The sequence below is a fragment of the Lissotriton helveticus genome, chromosome 7 (genome assembly GCF_964261635.1).
Source record: "Lissotriton helveticus chromosome 7, aLisHel1.1, whole genome shotgun sequence".
NCBI classification, from domain to species: Eukaryota; Metazoa; Chordata; class Amphibia; order Caudata; family Salamandridae; genus Lissotriton; species Lissotriton helveticus.
In genome coordinates, this window is record NC_136068.1 from 182,322,763 (window position 1) to 182,344,189 (window position 21,427).

The following is a 21,427-nucleotide window of genomic DNA, read 5'->3' on the forward strand; positions in this document are numbered from 1 at the left end:
AAGCGGGCCCCCTGTTTTTCAGCTGAGCACGAGGCCCTGGGCAGCTGGTCACACTGCCCATGTCTAGCGCCGGCCTTGTTTACAAGGGTGGCGTATATATGGGGCAGTGCTAAAATTAGGACCCCAAAAAACTTGGTCTTAACATGGCGAAACGAGGAGAAATTATTAATTTCTCCTCGTTTTTGCAAATAAACAATGATTACCTCCAACAGCAGGCACCCTTGCAGGATGGTGAAAGGGTGTCTACGTTGGCGCTGGGCAGCTAGGCGCTAGGCAGCTTAATTTAGCGCCAAGGCTAGCGAAAATGCAGGAGGGCACCTTATCATTGTAAATACGGCGCATCCCTGTGTTTTTGAACTGAGAGGGTGCAGCGTTAGCAATTTTGGAGCTAACCCGCGCTTCGCCAGTTCATTGTACATATGCCCCACAATTTGCAACCATCGCAACCGGGATGAAATGTGTGAATAGACTGAGTTACTGAAAAAGGTAGAACAGGAAACATTATGAGATAGGCTGCATTGTTTTATTAGCACACAACATATAAAAACTAGTTTCACAGATTCAGTGCTCACTCTCCCCTCCAAAAAAAGTGATGTCGTGAGGGAGAAATGCTTCATCGAACAAGATATGATTGTGAACCCCAGATGAACTCATAGGCTTCAGATCCTCAAACCCATATATATATTTTTTTTTTAACAATGAGTTCAGCTGTTCAAATAAGGTCCTCTTCTATGTCTTAAGTGTTATATCCAAACGCACAATGCCAACTCTCCCCTGGCAGTGTGCACACTCTTCGACAGAACTGTCCCATGGAGAGCCCATTCATCACAATTATGTCGATGAGCTGTCAAGCCACATTGCCTTGGTCAGAAGACAACCGAAAGGATTGCTGCTTGGGAATGAAAAGGGAATTGATTTGGCTTTCAGTGAAACGACTTGAATGCAAGGATGCAGTTCTCCTGTGAACGTTATGAGCAAGGGTGTACCATGTTCTTTTAATAGCCCTCACTCATATTTGCAGAAATTCTTGAGAATTGGGGGCAGATCAAGCCAGTCGAGGGCCAGCCTGTGGACAATGTGCTTCTGTATGATCATTCGACAGAGGGTCTGTAGAGACGGGACTGAAAAAAAGAGGAGAAACATATAAGAATATTAGCAAAACAGCTGTGAAGATGCTCTCAGTAGAACAACATAAACTATAAGGGCAAGATTCGAGAACTATGGTGAAAATTACAAGTTTGAGTAGGGTGCATCAGTAGAGTCAACCTCCTCAAACACTATCAGGTTGTATGGCCCTAATGGGATTTCACGTCCAGGTTCTAAAAAGGCAGGCTGCATCAGCCCAAACAGAAGGGTCACTACCGCCATCTACCCCATCAAGCTGAGGGTTAAATATGATGTCTTCTATTCCAAGGTGCAGAACTTGGAAAAGGGTAATATTGAACCTGTTACATATCACGTCCTGCGGCATCTGTTTTTACTGTGTGGGGTACTGCCAATAACCCCATAGTTATCAGGGCTCTGGTAATGAAGCCCAGTGTCTGAGGGCAGCTCCTTATGCTTCCTACCTTTTCCTTATTGGTACCTTTAACAAAACAGTACAGTTTTCTTCTTTGTCAAATTCATTGTATATGCAGAAATGGCAGACGTGTTTTTTTCCCACTAGGTTTTCTTTCTGATTCTTTCCATTATATAATTGAATCATTTTAGTTGGCATTTAGGTGTGAGCTGGAGAGAAAGGTTTACGAAGGGTGAATTCGGAAGGAGGTGAGTACACGCTTCACCCTTTATTTTTACTGCTCTATGTTTATGGGAGGACAGAAACATCCACCTTTGGGGTTTCGCCATCATCAGTGCTACAGGTAGAGTGGGACAGGGCCAAGGGGTATGTGAGGCACACCTCACAACTGTGGCTGTCTTTTATATATATATATATATATTGTCGCTCCAAGGTTGTCCACATTTGAGTAGCACACGAGCAGCAGCTTGATTGATTTGTGAGTGAGGACGGGGATCCGCTTGTAGATGCCGCTCCGTAATGGATCTGCCTGACGCGTTTCGAAGCTCCATATGCTTCTCTTCAGAGGCTTTAACGGAAGCGGTGTGCGCAACTGCTAACCCACTTCTCCATTTTCCATATGACACACCCATTAATGGGAGGCTCAAATGAGACTGTGTATTATGGGAAGTGTGGTACGGAAAGCACACAATCAAGTTGTGTATGGACCCCGCAAGTGGGCCCGTCCTCGATCCCATGTACGGCTGCTGTTTCACTTCCGTGACCCCCCAAGGATGACGGGGTGGTGCATACTCCACTCCAATCTACTCCACTCCAATCCACCCCTCGCCAATCCACCCCACTCAAAACTACCCTACTCAAAACTACCTCACTCCAATCTACCCCACTCCAACCTACCCCATACCACTCCACGCCACTAACTTTTTTGCCATGCTCGACAGCAGTCACACTGGTGTACAACATGAGTAAAACACATTTCCAAAGCCAATAGCTCTCGCAAAGGCGAGACCTATTGGCTTTGCCAATGCTTGTTCAAATACTTGTCAGATTTGAGTGGGGTCGGTCCCATATTGCAAGGGTGCAATGTTCTCATCAAGAATGGATTGTCTGCCCTCAAAAGGAGCATCAGATAATGATATCTGTGCAGCCTCTGGGTGCTTTTGGTGAGGGCATTCAACGTAGGGCTTGAAAGATTGGTTCTGTGTCTGATATTCAGGTTTTGGTTGAAATATAAATTCAAATTGCAAACCCTAAGTGGAATTAACCTGTCAATCTTCAGCTCACCTTTACCAATTGGGGACACATTTGCCACAGGCCTGTTCCAGCTGCCACAAATTACAGAATGCTCTTCAGAAGGTACATTTTTACTGCTGTTCACACTGACAACTTGAATGAGGCTTGTCTCTGGGCTGTGACCACTTCTACGCTATTTACTCTTCCCCTACGATTGTTCCTCACCTTCCCTACTCTGTGCTAATGCGCGCCTCGTTCTACCATATTTTTGTGGAGGAACTGAGAGTCGATCACACGTACGGCATCCATGACAGAGTCTAGATTGACGGCCAATAAAGGTTGAGTTTGAATCATCAGCACCTTCATTCATGGCATCTCTGAGATAATGGCTCAGGGTCGAACAAATTGTATATTATGTAAGTGCATTTTGCCAACCTCCCACTTATTGGCCTCAATTCGTTTTCAGTTTTCTACTTCCATTTAAATGTATTTCTTGCATGTGTTAATGTAGAGCTGAAACTTGAAGTATTGTTTTTCTCGTGAGATTACTGTAAAACGGTGCTTGCTATGTTTTCCTCACTGACTAACACTTGAGATGGAAAAATTCACCAACACATGCATAGAAAGCATCTCATAAGCGCCCGAAAGATTTTCCTGCAGCTCTTGCCAGACGCTGGAAATCTATTTTGGTGAAACTGGAGAGTAGGCAAAATTAAAATTGGTGAAAAAGTTCCACTTTTCCACAAAAGCCCAAACGTAAAGAACTTTCCTATCTTTACATATTTTTCAAAGGTTTTGTGAGAAGTATGCCTTGGACACACAAAGAAAAAAACTCCTCTAACGTGGTCCTTAAACCATAAATGCAGAAAGCAAGGGGTGTCTGTCGCAATACTGATTACCAAACTATTAACTTCACAAATATTGACTACACATTATCGCTTCCGCAATGTCAAGGGAAGCATTTATAGTGAAGTATTGATTTACCATTCTAAATCCACATCTTCTTCTAGAGACGTTATAGGCCAAGTCGATATTGTGGAATAAATATGCTTGCAGGTCAGTATTGATACTATGAAAGTGTTATTCGCTGAAGTAAAGTGAGCAAGGTAGGTTAGAACAGTATCCTTGGATGGACAGCGCATTGAGCGCTATGCTAATAGAAGTGTTAGTCACCAAGGTAAAGACTGTGCAGCGCCTTCTCCTCATCATCATGGTTCCTCATGTGAGGATCTTTATAACAGAGTCATGAGCCTATTGAACATTGTCAGCACACATGCCCAGGTTCTGCAACGAAGGTTGTCTGACTATTAAAACAGCTTCCATATTGCTTAGCTGTTTGGGGCAGGGGTATAGATTCTGTGTGCAGCTCAAAGCTTGCCCATCCGTCTTGTCAGCCTACATCTACGGAAACTTAGCAAACCTGTGCATTTTTTTTAAAACTAGACTCCCAGGGGAATCCAGGGTGTGTTAACTTCTGTCTCTCACAACATGCTCTGAAGAGACTGTGACGGATTTAATTGTGGGTTTATATAGCGCTAGAATCAACTCCCGGAGGAGTATCTCCGCGCTTCGACCGCTGGGGAACCCGTCCTGGCTCACCCTGAGAGATGGTCCCTAATGGGTATCTCTAAGGTGCGACCAAGCATCCCCGGCGGTCTGGGGGGCCGTTGTGAAGATGAGGCAAGCTAATGCCTAGAGTTGCCGAGTGTGGTCCCTGACTGGAGTAGGCACCAAGGCGAGAATTATCGAGCCCGCTGACCCTGGTCCACGACCCTGCCGCATCGGGAATCGAACCCTGGTCCCGGGCCGTCCTCTGCTTACGGGTCTGCCTCCTCTAACCAGTGAGCCACACCACTCCACCGGATGAGCATAGGCAAGCTTTGAGCTGCACTCTGAATCTACTGGAAAGGAAAAAAGTTTTAAAAGGGATCTATTATAAAGAATTGTGGATGGATAATATCCCCCCATTAATCCCAAGTGAACACTGGCTGGAGTCCATGGTTATATTTCCTGGCGGATGAGCGGTGAAACCCCAAAATCGGTCCCAGGATGCTTGTTTCCGCTACAGGGAAGACCTGACCTGGCAGTTCGGACTGGACTGTTCCCATGAGGAACAGGGTCAAGACTGATTTGCATATGGCTGAGTCCAAACCGGGGTAGCTTAGTGAGCAGAAGAACGATGCTGGATTAAACTCAGATGTGTAACTGGGGTGAGTGTCTGAGAAGTCTCAGCACTCCGTCCATCATCTTATTGTGTTTGCTATGTTCGCCCTAAGTCGCCAGGGTGTGCCCAGAAGTGGGCCCCTTGCTCACTTTGCTACTGGAGTCAAGCAAGCCTGGCAGCTGAGGGGTGAAACCCTGAAACCGGTTTCAGGATACTTGTTTCCATTCCAGGGAGGACCTGGCCTGGCAGTGCGGCTGCACTGTTCCCATGAGGAACAGGGTCAAGATTGATTTGCATATGGCTGGGTCAAAACTGGGGTGACTTAGTGAGCAGAACAACAACCGTACATCATCTTATTCTGTTTGCTAATACTGCACATATATCCTAAGACAAACAAACGAAGATAAATGATAGTTTGAACCTTGATACTTGGGGCTTAAACATTTTATGTTTTCATCTTTGTATATTTTATATTTGTGTATATCGTTATTTTCAATGTGTATCACAATTACATTGAGTTATATTTTTTTATGTTTTGAATGTAATCTGGGTAGCTGAAACACAAAAATCAGAAAGAAACAATTTGTTTGCTAGATTAAATATTTGATATATGACGGTGAATATACCAAATCCGAAATAAATCTTGTCGTGTTTGTTTTTCAATTCATATGTTTTTGACAGATTTGCTTTGACAATTAATTTGTATGTACGAACCAAGGGATCGTCTTTCGACCCCTTTGTGTATCAATGTTGAAATTCCAACATCCTTCACAATTTCCCTTTAAATAATTGTGATACCCGAGAGAACTCTTTGTAGTGTATAATTGTAAGCCCAGGTTCTATTGTGTATAAAGAGGAGGGCATGAAGATCTCCCTGTTAGAACAAAGGAGTTGTCCTATGATGGAAGTTATGGTTTTTAAGATTATTTTTACTTCTAAAATTCATTGGACCGGGGCACTAGTATATCGCCCCCCAGGGTCAAGTGCGGGCTTTTCTATTTCCCTAGTGGAATTTCTGGCCCCTTACCTAAAAGCCAAAGAAGATTTTATTCTCCTTGGAGATTTTAACATTCATGCAGATCTTCCTAACCATCCCGATACTGCATTATTACTTTCTGATCTTGCAATATTAGGGCTAGAGATCCAAAATAATGATCCCACACATATTGGTGGACATATTCTGGACCTAATTTTCACTAATTGTTTAAAAATTAAATATTGGTCAACATCTCAAGTGTGCTGGACCGACCACTATATGGTGGAATTCTTCATCTGTGGCTGTGCCCCTCCACATTAGAAGTCTCTTCCTGCTGCTTTTAGAAGATCTTGGCGCAAGGTAACACTGGACGAACTTCAGAGGGTATGGAAGGAACGCATCTTTACGGAGATAGGTGATGTTGAGTCCGGCTTAGCGAAGTATAACGCTGCTCTTTTAGAAGGGGTAGACCTATTGGCGCCACTGAAGCTTTGTAAACAGCATTCAGTAACCAAACAAGAGATATGGTATACTGAAGAACTTAGAGGAGAGAAGCAGAAGTGCAGAAAGTGCGAAAAAGCTTGGAGGAAATCACACAGGGATACGAATAAGAAAGAGTATACTGATGCCCTGGCCTCTTATCATAAAAACTTAAAGATGGCCAGACGGAGCTGTTTTGCATCACAGCTGGAGGAAGCAGGCAATATCCCTAGAGAGCTCTATAAGATTCAACAGTCCTTTTATAAAACCTGTGGCCTGTGAGAGCCCTGACGAGTTCTCTCAAACCCTGTGCGATGAAATATCATTATTCTTTGAGAATAAAATAGAGCTTATATATGAGAAGATCAAGCAAACAGACACTGTTGGGAGTAATATCATCAGCTCCTCCCTGACATCACCTATTCCTTCTATTCCTCCTATGTCTCCTGTGTGCGCCAATATCTCACTTATCAAATTTCCGGAGATTACTCTCTCTGAAGTCACTTCTCTGGTTGGTTTAATTAAAACAGGGTCTCCTTCAGACCTCCTGCCAGCTAAGATGATGGGCTCATTAGGGAACCTGCTCCTACCTGGAATTCAAACAGTGATCAATCTCTCCCTTAGAGATGGGCATGTGCCAGGTGAATGGAAAAGAGCGGTGGTGAACCCTATTCGAAAGAATGCAGCCTTGCCATGGTCGGACCTTTCCAACCTCCGTCCTATCTCCCTACTTCCTCACATCAGTAAGATGACCGAGAAACATGTGAATACCTATCTATCTAAGTTTATCGAGGCAGCGGGTGGTCTGGACCACTCTCAATCTGGGTTCAGACCTAACCACAGCACTGAGTCGGCCCTCCTCTCCGTGACCAATACCATCAGGATGGCACAGGATAGAGGAGGTTCCATGATCTTGATGCTGTTGGATTTATCCGCCGCCTTCGATACGGTTTCACATGATATTCTTCTTGGTCGTCTTTAGAAGGTGGGAATAGGCGGCTCGGCTCTGGCCTGGCTGGAAAGCTTTCTCTTGGGTCGATCACAAACCGTCAAGTTGGGCTCCCATTATTCGATCTTTAGGGAGCTCACTAAGGGGGTCCCTCAGGGCTCATGCCTAAGCCCCACACTTTTCAATGTGTATGTGGCAACCTTGGCGGATATTGTAAGAGAATATGGGTTCACCCCAGTATCGTATGCTGACGATACTCAGCTCCTGTTTCCCTTCCATACCATGACACCGGCAATTAAACATGCATTCGCCACCGGTATATGAGCAGTATCTGACTGGATGACCTCCAATTGCTTACAATGTAATGTGAGCAAGACGGAGGTCGTGCTTTTTGGAGAAGCCCCCCTCCTATGGTCGCCTGAGTGGTGGCCCACGGATTTAGGAGCTGCTCCTTGCCCTAAGCAGATAGTGAAAAATCTGGGAGTACGGCTTGACCAAGCATTATTACTAAAGGAACATGTGAATCTGGTGGCGGGAACCTGCTTCAGGACCATTGGGCTCCTGAGGCGTGTGTTCCCATTCCTGGATGATTGCTATAGGAAAACACTGGTTCAGACATTGGTCGTCAGTAGATTGGACTACTGCAATGGACTGCTCCTCTCAGCCAACGAGGAGCAATTGAGCCGTTTGCAGGTGGTCCAGAATACTGCGGCCAGATTAGTCCTTGATGCTCCTAGTAGGTCCCCGTCTCGCCCTCTTCTGTATAAGCTCCACTGGCTGCCCATCCGCCAGAGAATTGAGTTTAAAGTCTGTTGTGTAATTCACAGATGCCTTTGTGGATCTGGCCCCAAATATCTGGCTGAATTATTTCAGCCTTGTATTCCGACTCGCTCTTTGCGATCTAGCAATTTATTATTGCTGCAGATTCCACGGATCAAGAAGGCAAAACAAGGAGGTCGTGCATTATCTTATAAGGGCCCCACTCTCTGGAACACTCTGCCCCTAACCTTAAGACAAATCACCAATCTACCTGCCTTTAAGAAATCCTTGAAGACTTATCTGTTTCCGGCTGTGTAAGATCTAGGGCTCCTATGACTATGGTTTGATCTGGCATCTTGGAAGATCTTTAAAGCGCGGAGATACCTCTTGGGGTCGATTCCGGCGCTATATAAGAAAATAAATAAAATAAATAAATAAATAAAGATGGACGTAGGGCAACCCCATTATATTTAATGGTCTGTTGCAAAAGAGGCAATAGAGGAAATACATTCTCCTGATTCTTTTTTCAAACTCTCCCACTTCCTAGTTTAAAAATGTTGCCATGTAGGCATTCTGGGAAACAACCTTTACAACACAGTCATTACATCGCACTACCTTTACATAGCAGTCATTACATTGCAACATCCCTTACATAGCATGTCATTACAACGCAGCCATTACATCGTATGTCACTACAATGCATGTCATTACAATGCATTTCACTACAACTCAGGCATTACATCGCAAGTCATTGCAATGCATACCATTACAACGCATAGTACCCTTACACTATCCAACGCTTACCCTACTGTTGCACTCACTGTAGTTAGAATAGTAATTTTTACCCCTACACTATCCAACACTTCCCCTACTGATGCACTCACTGGAGTTAGAATAGAAATTATTACCCCTATACTATCCAACACTTACCTTAAATGGGATGTAATTGTATGCATTGTAATGGTATGCTTTGTAAAGGTATAATGCGATGTAATGGAATGCGTTGTAAAGTTAGGTTCTGAAAATGCGATGTAATGGCATGCAATGTAAAAGAATGCGTTGTAAAGGAATATCGTGTAAAAACTGCGTTGTATAGGCATGCATTGTAAATGTATGCATTGTAACGAGATACATTCAGGCATTCTAAGTGCAAAGAAATGGAGTGAGTGGTTAACAGGGGCACATCTACTGTTGGTTCGGTGCACTGGAATCTGGGACCCTGTATACAAGGGACCAACTGTTTCCCAGGACATGGCGTCTTTAATGAACCTAGAAGTGGGGAACATAATAGCATTTTTCTCTGCTTGCTTCATTTTCAAGATTGCTGCGTCAGTAATGACTCATGCTTTTCAGATGAGTGGAAGAGGGGTTCGGAAGAGATACTCACAGCCATACTCCACCTGCACCACGCGCACGCTCTTGGTTGACGCAAAGACGTCGACGACAGCGTAGAGCGGTTGCTGCGCCGGCAGGGCCTTGGCGCTCGCGCCCATGTCCTCGCCGTTGATGATGATGTGCATGTCGCCGGTCCCGTCCGCCTGCGGCGTGTACAGCACCCCGATCCTGCTCCGGCGGGCCGTAGGGGGCAGCATGTTGGTCTTGTACAAGTCGTCCAGGATGTGGCTGTACCGATTCGGCCGGCTCCTGCCCACCAGCTTGTCTTTGGGGATCTTGTACTTCTCGACGTATAGGTAGGGGTCGGACAGGATCCCCCGGCCCGGTTCTGGAGTCGGGGGCGCCTCGCCCTCCGGGGTGACCCGGTTGTGATTCCTCGTGATGGCAAACACCCAGCTGTCCCCATTGTTGACCATGTCCGGGAGAGAGTACTCGGGCACCACCTCCATGCTGCGGGGGTCTTGCGCAGTAAGGCCTACCCTGAGGTGGCCGCACCAGCCCAGCTCCTTATCCTCGATCTCCACCAGGAATATCTGGCCGGGCTGCAGGGGATCCTGGCTGAAGCACAGGCCGTTGGCGAAGCTCTCTACCCTGGTGGCCTGCGTCCTCGTGGGGTCAATCTTCACATTGGTTCCGTGCACCTGGTGGAAGCGGGACGCCGGCTGCCAGAAGGTCGCCATGGAGGCCGGTTTCAAGAAACCCCTGCTCGTGTCCCAAGCTCGGTGGGGCTATTTTTAAAGTTGCTCGGTTATCATGGAAGCGCAGGCCGGGACAGCTGGCGAGGGGGGGAGAGCTGACATTGGTGAAGCTAGACATCGCTCCTCGGTCCTGCAGGGTCTTAGTGCCTTGCCCTCAATACTGTGCACACTGGAGCATACAAATACAAATCCTGTTCAGATGATGAAAGTAACCACGTTTTTGCAACTTTGTTTTCTTCAACTGGTGATTTTCTGGGAACAACTAGCCACTGCAAGCTACTCCTATTCCCCAATATTGAACAATGTTTCTGTGAAGTCGTCAGGCAATTATTACTCCATTTATAAGGAAGGCCTCATAATAAAACGACAAACAAAAACACAAATACATATTTAGCAAATACTTTACAAAAAAAGAAAATATTGGTGCTGTGGATAGTGGTGTAAATAAGCAGAAGGCGAAGCCAGGGCCAGACATGGCTGAAAAACACGATTAACAAAGCCAATAGCTCTCAGGTAGGCGAGATCTTTTGTCTTTGTCAATGTGTTTTAGCCTTGTGTATATTAGCACATCTGCTGTGCAGCTTGGCTAACAGTTAGGAACAAAAAGCGCTATGACGCCAACAGTACTGGAGGCTTCATAGCACTGTTTTATTCTGATGACAGTGGGCAAGGAGCAAGTGACAACGGGGTCTAGGAAAACCGGCGAACAATGATGGGAGGGTGTCGGGGGCAGGTTAAGCAACAATGGGGAATGGTGCAAGAAGGATGAACAGTGACGCTAGCAGGTGGTGATGGCCTGCAAACACATACACTGCTATGACATGCTACAAGTTCAATGAAAAAGTGCAAGCAGTGGAAGTTCACTGCACTTGACAAGGAAGTAGTGTTCTGGCCATTGTCCAAGTAAGGGACAAACACTCCAAGAGGAAGTGAAGTCAGCACCTGCTGACCAAAGAGATGCAAGGAAATGAAAGTGATGAAGAGGCCAACCAGTAGAAAGCAATGGGTGGGCTCTAAGCCCCCTGTTGGTAAAGAAATTGTCTTGCAAGGAACAGCGCATTTGCTATCTCTGGCGAGACCTAGAAATTGCCAAGGTCAAGAGCAGAAGTCAATGTACAAGCCTTTTTGGTTCAGTTTTAAATATGTATATACATGTGCCATGTCAATGTTAACATGAGTCAGCCAACAAAAATTTAACTGCCATATAAACTCCTTATAAGGCAACAAGTGACTAACATGGTTCTTAAAAGCACACACAAAATAATTCCTTCTGCAAAGAAAAAAATGTGGTGGATACATTCAGGGCTGTCTGTAAAACATTTGGCTTTGTAGCCAATATATGGAAGAACAAATGTTGCTGTTGGTCGAATATCATATGGCTAATTAGTCTTGCTGCTGGGGAAAAGAAGCAACTTAAAAGCCTTAAAAGCAAAATGTTGTTTTGTCTGAGGCTGCCAAAATCCTTGTACCTGAACTGCATAGGGCATTGGTTCTTAATATTTTGACTTCTGTGGATCCCCACTTAATCATTGCTAGAATTTGGAGACCCCCACAGAATCATTATTGGATTCCAGGGACGCTGTCCTATGCAATTTTGATTAATGAAACCTCATAAAAAATACGGAAACAAGCATTCATCAAACGAATACACAAATTAATACATATTTTAACTCACAAGCTCTTTGTTGAACAGATAATTTTTCCCTGCCACACGCTCGTCAGCTTACCTGGGGACACACGCTGCTGCCTGGGACACCCAGCTGGTCTCCTCCGCCGCCGCTGCATTTATCCATCGGTACGCGGCCGCCGAGAGGGGAGCCCACAACCCCCGGCGATCCCTGCGGGCGACCACGCCCACCACTCGTTTTGGCGCCAGGAGGCGCATTTAAACATCTATAGAGTTCCTGCGTCGCGGGACGCGCGCGGGTGTGTGCCGGGCTAAGCCCGGGCAAAGGGCGGGCCCTCTTAGGCCTGAGGGGGCTGGGCCTGAGATCTTGGCCAAATTCTCATCGACGTACCCTGGAACTGTAAGCATTTTTACCCTATTTAGTGTACTGCACTCCTTTATATCGGGATACTTTGACATTGGCTACAAAAGCTGTAATACAAATTAAGACCCTTGGACTGTAGATATTTGCCTCTGGTGTATTTTGCTTTGTTGCTCATGCACAATCAGCCTAGGTAAATAAATATTTCCCTGTTACCTGGTGACCCTTGAAAAATGACATGTGAAACAAGAAGTAAGGCTGCAGCTGGAGGGACTAAGTTGACAGGAACCCTTGATGACTTTATAGTACGCACAAATTCCTTGATAGATCAAGGAATTGTGCTTATGGAGAGAAGGGTATCCCAAGATCTTGCGTTTGCAAAGAGGTCGTCTATGGGCCACATTGCTGAGGCTCGCAGTCCGGAAAATGTAATAAGTAACACCACCTCTTTGCAGACACATGCGGAGGTCCATGATATTATTTCTACCCAGTCTGCACTTCAGGATTCTATTTCTCATGATTCCCAGGACTTGCCACCATCGGGAAACACTTTGATAACCACACAAATAGATATCCGGGCTGAAAATAGTAACAATGAGATGAGAGGGACAAGGGAGGGAGCAATCCCCCAAAAAAAGAATACTAAAATTAATAATATATCCTCCAATAAGGCAAGTCCGGTAACTGTGACTAAATTTAGTGATGATACCAGCAGAGAACCAGCGAGGGGAGTTTCTGGGGCGGTTATAGGGAAAGAAGTGGTTAGTTCCAGAACCCTGCCGATGACTATCCCAGATGATACCATCCTAGATGACACTTTGGCTGATGTTTTTAATAACAGTACTACAGCCAACACTACAGCCAATAGTATAGGTAGTAGTGTAGATAGGGAAGATTTATTAATAACTACATTGAAGACTCTAATTAAATCTTTATTGTCTCCCCTGGAAAAGAAGCTTCGGGCAATAGAAACCCAACTAAATGAGCTACATAAGGATATAAAAGTCCTGCATACTACCCAGGCAAAAAAAGTGGCCCAATCAACCTTACCTGCTAACAAACTTCAAAAAATAGATAACAACTTAACTGAAGGTAAAAAACCAGCTCCTAAAACCCCATTGCTTAACCTTCCACGTCCCGATATAAGTAAAACTTGTGTAAAATCCACTCCGGCCACTGAGACTAAGACCAATGTACCAGACACCCAAAATGTTCCTACCTATAGTACAGACAAAGTCCATCAAGATAGGACTGAAAAGCGCAGAAGTATTAACTTACCACCAGAAGCATGCCTGTAGGAAGGTGGCTCCTGACTATGGTTACCCCAGATTTTTTGCCTTGTGTTTAGCTGGTTTTCGACTTAGTTGACCTGGTCCCCTGCCAATCAGGGCCCCAGGCCATCTGCTCTCTCTGTAAAATGGATTCCATGTACCCTAGGTACATACCACAATTGGAAATGGACTCCTTGTCAGCCCCTGTATAATGCACTATAGGTGCTCAGGGCATAGGTGCCACCAAGGCCTACCAGGGGCTGCAGCATACCTTTTGCCACCCCTGGCTGGTTCTTAAATTGAAACAACTGGCTGATCACTCAGCTGGGGTAAGATGGTGTAATCACCCCTTGCTTAGATATAGTATACCTATACCTAAACCTATATCTGGACACATAAACCTGTGAGCCACTCCTATGGAAGGGCTTATCAATCCTGGAGGCAGAGTGCGTGGTTTAATGTGAGATGGAGCTCTAGCATGAGCTGAGCCTGTCTGCAGCTGTCGGGAACAACTCTCTAAGCTGTTTCAGGATAATGCCATACCATATACTATTAAGTGCATTATAATCCTCGCGGTTATATAGCAACTTTGGTTTGCTTTATCAAAACATGTCGTGTAAGGTGTCATACGATCTGGAATACTATCCCCTCGCCAGTCCTGGCGATGGGGATAGCATTCCACCCCTCTAGAGGGAGAAGACATGTTACTTTGCTTAAATGCGGTTAATTTTAAAAGAGCCTCAGATCCACAAAATGGATGCTTCTGCCACAGACACAGGTCTGACCCCCTGCAGCTGACCGAAACTCAGCCAAGGGGGCCTGGACAAAGGGTTTCCTGTCGCAGGGAGGTGTCACACCCCCCCAGACAGGAGATAGTGGATTGTAGCAGGGAGGTTTGAAAGAAACCAGACAGTGCTGGGGGCGCACAAGGCTGCCCCTTGCATAATCCGGCCAAACCGGTTCTGGGGCACTCCAGCCCTCGTGCCAGCGCGGCCTGGGTCAAAGGAAGGGGATGTATCCACCCACTTCCTGGGTCCCACCCATAGGAGGGGACCTAGCAGGTAATCCAGCCCCCTAGATTCGTATAAGAATGGGAGCAGTGCCAATGCACTTTAGATTATCCTGATGAAACTTAAGAAACAAAACTCTGGACCCTTCGACATCCTACTCGACGTAGAAGACTGAAGTATCTCCCTTGTGGTCAAGGAGTGACCACCCTGTGCAAACAGGCACCATCCAGCTATCGACGTCTGCTTTGTTGCAGTTCCCGCTGGAACTCGAACGACAGAGACCGACGAGATCAAGCTTGCCTGCCTTCCAACAGCCCGATCCACAGTCCCTGCAGAGCTGAGACCCGTGGAGGCGACCGGAAGCGTGGGGCACGCCATCTTGAAAAGACCACGAGACGCTGACCGTGCAGCCCACGAGTGACCCTCGAAGCTGTACACCGGGGTTTGAGAAGCCCCAACCCTGAGCCACTCTTGCACCGAAGTTCAGCCCTCCACACTCGACGAGTGCTGCGTGGGGCCCTTCTGCTTCTTTTGGCTCAACGCGTTGGCCCGGTCACTTGCCAGCTGGCTTGTGGCACCTGTGCCGACAAAACTTGAAATACGACTTGCGATTCTGGTTGCTCCAGATTTGCACCCGCTCCCCTGAAAAGGAGCCCCCACTCTGACCCTCCTGGTTCGCGTGAGAAGCAATCTCCCGGTTTCGCGTGGATTGCTTTTGCCAAGTGTTGTTTGCTCCAATCTTGAAGCCGACAGCGCCCACGGCGAGAGCCTGCGTGGGACAGATCGTGACCCGCTCCTGGACGTCGTAGATGCCCCAGAGCCCACGTGACAGCGGAGAGAAGCTCCTCGACAACCACCTGATTGCGCCCGACATTGCCTGGTTCCGTCCTGGTTCCACCCTGGTCACTGCTGAGTGACCCAGACTCTGTCCCCTCTGCTTTCAGGTACTTTTCGACTTGGGTCCACCCTTGGACCCCACCGGACACTTCTCCTTCACCTCGCCTGCAGCCCTTTCAGCTTCAAGCACCAAGAACCTGCGTGACGAAACCCGACTCAAATTCGACCCTGTGCACCCGCTTCCTGTGGGTGAGGTAACATTGCAACGCCGGTGTTCCCACACTGGTACACACCTCTAGGGTCTGTGTCTAAAATTTTGTCTTTCTAGGTTCAGCGGAAGTGTCCTTAAACTCTATTTGTGTAACTTTTACGCACCATTGGTTAACATTGGTACATGCTTGTGCTTTCAGCACTGCACCCGAATCCCGCGGGCTTTTCCCGACTTCAGCATTGCTTGTCCCGACTGCTCCCAGCGATTCCCTAGGCCCTAGGCCTAACCACTGATCGATTGGTATCTCTTATACCATTTTTTTAGTATATGGTTTGAGTGGCCCCTCGCCCTTATCCAAAATTGTGCAACTTTGTATGTTATACTGTGCTTTTGATTTAACGCTTGTGCCCCTTTGTTTATAAAGAATACTGGGGATTGTTTTTAGTAATAAATACATATATTTTTATAATATATACTTGTGTGGTGTCCTTTCATTTGATATTACAGGATTGTACTTGGTAAAACAGCTCGCTTAACACGACCTCTTAAGTTAAGCCTTTAGGCTGCTTAGTCCATGCTACCCCGAGGATAGCTTGTCTAATAAGGTTGTCTTACAACCAGACACCATAAGGGATTGTTTGGACTGATACAAGGTGGTTCCAGAATTGGAAACATCATATATCAGGCCAACTTCTCACATTGGTGAGCAGCGGTGCGGATTTGAGCTTGCTGTTTGTTTTACCATTGCAATCTATTTATCAAATTGAAAAATCAAATCAAGTACCTCTAGGTACATATAAATCAAAAGCTTAGCATATTTAAGTTCTACTGAACTTAGTAGTTGTAGATTAAAGGGATTAGCACACCCTGACTACAACTCACTAGCAAGGTACAGTAGGGAAACACGTAGTGTAGGTAGGTGCATCACTTACACCACACTAGAGTCATGTCTGACACAGGAAAGGCCTCAGGCTCTGCTTCCGTGACAGTTGACCTTACCAAGGCAACTTCCAGCTATGACAAACTAACCCACAAAGACTTGGTTGCCTTGTGCATCTCAAGAGGGTTAAAAAGGGGCAGAAGTCCCACCAGTCCTTCCCTGATAGCCATTCTAGAACAGGATGACTTAGAAAACGCAAATGCAGTTCCCTTAGATTCAGGAGATGGAGTGAATCCCCAAGCAACTGAGACCACCCCAGTGGAGGAAGAAGAAGAGGAGGTAGAAGGGGAGGAGGACTCAGATGTAGAAGATCTTGAAAGTCAGGATCAGAGGGGTAACCAGGTTGTAGTTGCCAGGCTTAGCCAGGCCAACTTAGACCTACTTGGGAATGGAGAGGGCCAGCACCTCCCCAGACCCTATAACATTCTTCCAGGCAACAGAAGAGTGAGATCTCCAGCAGGGGACTCTCATATTTCTAGTGCCTCAAGAGAATCTCAGAGAGGAATGACTCCCTCTCAGAAAAAAGGGCATGAGGCAAGAATGAGGGCTGTCAAACTCCAGATAGAGAGGGAGGAGGTAGCCCTGGCTCAAGCTAGACTTGCCTTGGCAAGAGAACAGAAAATGTGTGGCTTAGATGCCACTGGTGGCAGCAATATTCCTATAGAGAAACCCAGGTCCTATGATAGTAGAAACCTGACAAAGATTGTGCCCCCCTATAAGGAAGGGGATGACATCCACAAGTGTATAACTGATCTTGAGAGAGCCTGCATGGTACAGCAGGTTCCTGAGGAACAGTGGGCAGCATTCTTATGGTACTCCTTTTCAGAGAAAGGGAGAGATAAGCTCCTCACTGTTAGACATGAGGATGCAAACAATTACAAAGTCCTGAAGAGTGTCCTAATAGATGGGTTTGGCTTAACCACTGAACAGTACAGGTTGAAGTTCAGAGACACCCAGAAGACACAGACACAGGACTGGACTGATTTTGTAGATTGTGCTACTAAGGCTCTGGAGGGTTGGCTACATGGCAGCAAGGTACATGACTTCACAGGATTGTATAATTTGATTATGAGGGAGCAGATCCTAAGTAATTGTCAGAACCAGCTCTTACACCAGCACCTGGTGGACTCAGATTTGACCTCTCCCCAAGAATTGGGAAAGAGGGCAGATAAATGGGTCAGAACCAGGATTAGGCCTAAGAATCAGGACAGTAACCAGAAGAAGGAGTCTACCAAGCCTCAAGAAAAGGGTGAGGATAAAAGTAAGGAAAAGACTTCCCCAGGGCCCCAAAACTCCAAGAATGGGGGTGGGTCCCAAGACACTTCTTCAACTCAGAGAAAGCCTTATTGTCATGTCTGTAAACAGGTTGGGCATTACAAAACAGACCACTGTTGTCCCAATAATGGCAATAAAGAAAATATACCTCCAAATCCAGTTCCAACACCTCCTGTTACTGTCAGCAGTAATCCCACAGGAAGTGGGAACACACCCAGGAATCTGGGTGGGTTTACTTTTGGAGCACAGGTGAACCCTGGCCTATCCAGGCCCCCATCACCCAATAATCTTGTTTAAGAGACTGGCATGCGGTTTGCCAACTTCTCTGATTGCCCAAATACCTTGAGCAAATATAAACAAGAACCCATCATCAATGGTTTGAAAGTTGAAGCCTTTAGAGACACAGGGGCTAGCATCACCATGGTGGCTGACTGTATAGTCCCCTCTAAGCAACTTTTACCAGGTGCCACATACCAGGTAACAAACATTAATGGAATCCAAACAAATCATCCCATGGCAGTAGTAAGTCTCAGCTGGGGAGGTGTCCCTGGCCCAAAGAGAGTGGCAGTGTCATCAAACTTGCCAGTAGACTGCCTACTTGGTAATGATTTGGAAATCTCAGCCTGGGCTGAGGTTGAACAGGAAACCCATTCTAGAATGGTAAATTCCAATGGAAAGGTTAGTGGGGCTGTAATGGCTACAGCCCCAATTCAAGATGTCCCTCCTGAAAAGGTTGGTAGGGCTGAGCAACTCTCTGCCCCATCTTTAGCAAAAGCTCTTCCTGAACAGAATAGCAAAGCTGTTATGATAACAGCAGAAACCCAAACTGAGTCCCTTCCTGAAAAGTTTGGTGGGGCTGTGATGGCCACAGCCCAAACTCAAACTGATATATGTGTTGTGAAACCTGAAATGATGGATAACTCCACACAAACTGAGAGCACAGAGGAGGACGAGAAATCTCCCCCTCACCAGACTTTAGGAATGGATCAGCCTCCTCAGGGAACTGATCTTACCCCTGATGAAGGAACTGCCCCAGAGGTGGTGAGGCCTAGCCTGACAGAGCCTCTGATGTCAGTGGACCCTTCTCAGGTGGGACCCAGTCTGGAGCAGGTAACCTGCCCCTCTCTACCGTGCCTTAGTCAGCCCAGGGCTGCAGAGGACAAGAAGGACAGTGAGACCCAGAGGGCCCCCTGTCAAATAAAGCACCCCCATAATAATAATAATAATTATAATCCACGTTTGTATAGCGCACAATCACCCGTTAGGGTTTCTAGGCGCTGGGGGCCGTCGGGAAGATTAAGCAAGCTATTGCCCAGAGTCACATGGTGCTGGGCTAATCTGCCGCCGGAGCCGGGGATCGAACCCTGATCCCCAGATTCCAGCGTCAGTCACCCTGGCCGCGGCGCCACACCTCTCCCCATCAACAGATTAGGGGCACCAAAACTAGTAGCCCTAGTGAGGTGAAAACTTTAAAAACTCCTGAGGGAGCCCCCTTAAAAGTAGTTAGGGACCTCCCACAGATGGATTCTGTTGGGAACAGCCAAACCTGGGACCCAAGGGGCCCAAACCTGAACTGTCCCTCCAGCAAGCCAAACAGAGGGACCCAGCCTCCAGCTTTAGGTAGCCAGAGGTTGACCCTGAGAGCACAGTGCAACTCAGTTGAAGAAAGTGTAGCAGGGTTTCTGTTCTCCCACAGAACTGTGCACAGAGGATTGGAACCTCAGCGAATTAGGGTGACCCAAAACTCACCTTAGTACCCAACAAACCCCTTACCGAGCTACCTACAGTGTCTCATTGGTCATAACCAACTCCCAATGTTTAGACAAACCAGAACATGAACTTACAAACCTCAGGTTACGTGGAACACATGAGCACTCTTTCGTTATACAATCATTTCAAACCAGAACATGGAGTAAAGAAGAACACGTGAGCATTTGAAATGTTTATTTACTAATGCCGTCTTCTCAGGCGCAGTATCTTAGATAATACAAGTAAACATATTATCAGAAACAAAGTTACCAGCATAGTTACTAGTCCATAGAAAGCGAACGGTGACAGCATGTTAACATGCTGTAAATGAATAAGGGTTAACAACACTTATTTCTCACCCTCCCTAACTCGCATATTATATTAATAGCTAAGAAGGTCTCTTTGGGTTGAATTAGGGCGGGCCCATACCTCAGGATCCTAGATTGAAGAGATCACATCAGCATACACCAGCTCTCTCTGCATGCGAACAGCATCAAGTGTCTTTGTGTGCCTCAAGCAAAGCAATATAAAACCCGCCTCAAACCCAAAGTTGGCAGAAGCTGCACTTATGTTATGTCTATGAAGGCGCGAAGATCAGACCTCATAACAATTCTGTATCGTGTTGTTCCTGAAGCTTCAGCACTCTATGTACAGACATAGTTTATTAAGCAAAGCTGATATCAGAGTAATAACATATTATTCTCATGTAAACCACAACGAACTACTAGGTTGAAAGCTAAATCAACAATTAAGTGTCGTGTGCAGAAGCAGCAAAAGGAAAAATGGCGTTTAAACATTTAATGAGCCTATGCTAACTTAACACATTATAAAGATATACAGTAGCTATATGACACCCCCCCATGATCCGAGGACGGATAAGATAAGATAAGGGCAACTTCATGAAAGCAGAGTTCAAGAACTGCCAGCCATGAAAATACTGTAAAAAAAATTAATATTTTGCTCAAGTCAATAGGTCTGACAATTCAATCAATGTACTAAAAATCGCAAAAATATGTAAGCTGAAAGTCAAATGGCCGGAATTAAACCATGGAAAAGTTTTTAGGACAAGACCGTATAAGCAAAATATGCAGCAACAGCCTCCAGCATGAAATCACCGTCTTCATCCGAAAACAGTTCAGCCATCCAATTCAAAAGTGGAAAAGAACATACGTGTTCCTCAAGTATTGGAGCCTCTATTACCATCAGAGGACAACTCGGTGGGTTCTCAAGAAAGCTCAGTTCCAAGAAATCCTGCGCTGCTGCGAATAAGTCCCAGGGACCCATTAGTCCATGCACCGCTGCTAAGGCCATAATCTTTCGTCAGAACAAACCAACTCGTGAGTAGTGATAGGACTCATCAGCTGATTAAAATCGACGTCAGGAGAAACCGGTCCGCAGAGACACAAATCAATGGCCCAATCAAAATCACAACTCAGGCAGTGAAACACAGGTTGGACACAGGTGAAGTAGGAAAATTGAAACGATAATCCGTATGCCGTGCTCAAAATCGCAAGTGGCAGTGTGCCAAAATATTCAAGCATCCGGTTGCGAAACAGCGGCAGCAGGGGCTGGGCGGCTTCTTCCACATGTGGGGCATCCATATTTAAGGAAGCAAAGTACAATTAGGACGCCTACCGCCAGTGCCAGTAAAACCGGGAATCCACCAAACAGACTCGAAAAAATGGAATGAAAGAAACTAGGGATCACTCCAAATATCTTTTCAAATGAAGTCACAAGGCCGCTGCTAACTGTTTTAAAAAAATGCGCTAGCCCAGATGTAGAGGAAGCGTTAAAGATAGAATGTATCATTTCGCCAAAATGCAACGGTAAATCAGTATTTAAAAGGGCCTGAACCTCAGTCCGGGTGTTAGCTATGTGAAGCACGAAAGTTTCCCGAGCCGAACTCAAGGCCACTTCTTTCTGGGACAATAGAGCCCTCAGTCTAGTCATGCCGTTGAACTCTGCCTTCAAGG

General features: G+C 46.2%; 1 protein-coding gene across 1 annotated transcript; it reads right to left on the minus strand.

The window, feature by feature from the left end:
* Window positions 1–501: 501 nt before the first annotated feature.
* NEURL2 (neuralized E3 ubiquitin protein ligase 2) lies at window positions 502–10,276 on the minus strand. The gene is made up of 2 exons (XM_078650460.1): window positions 9,468–10,276; window positions 502–1,121 (listed from the first exon to the last, which is right to left on the minus strand). The coding sequence occupies exons 1-2, from the start codon at window positions 10,153–10,155 to the stop codon at window positions 1,006–1,008; spliced, it is 804 nt and encodes a 267-aa protein (XP_078506586.1). The 5' UTR covers window positions 10,156–10,276; the 3' UTR covers window positions 502–1,005.
* Window positions 10,277–21,427: the final 11,151 nt, after the last annotated feature.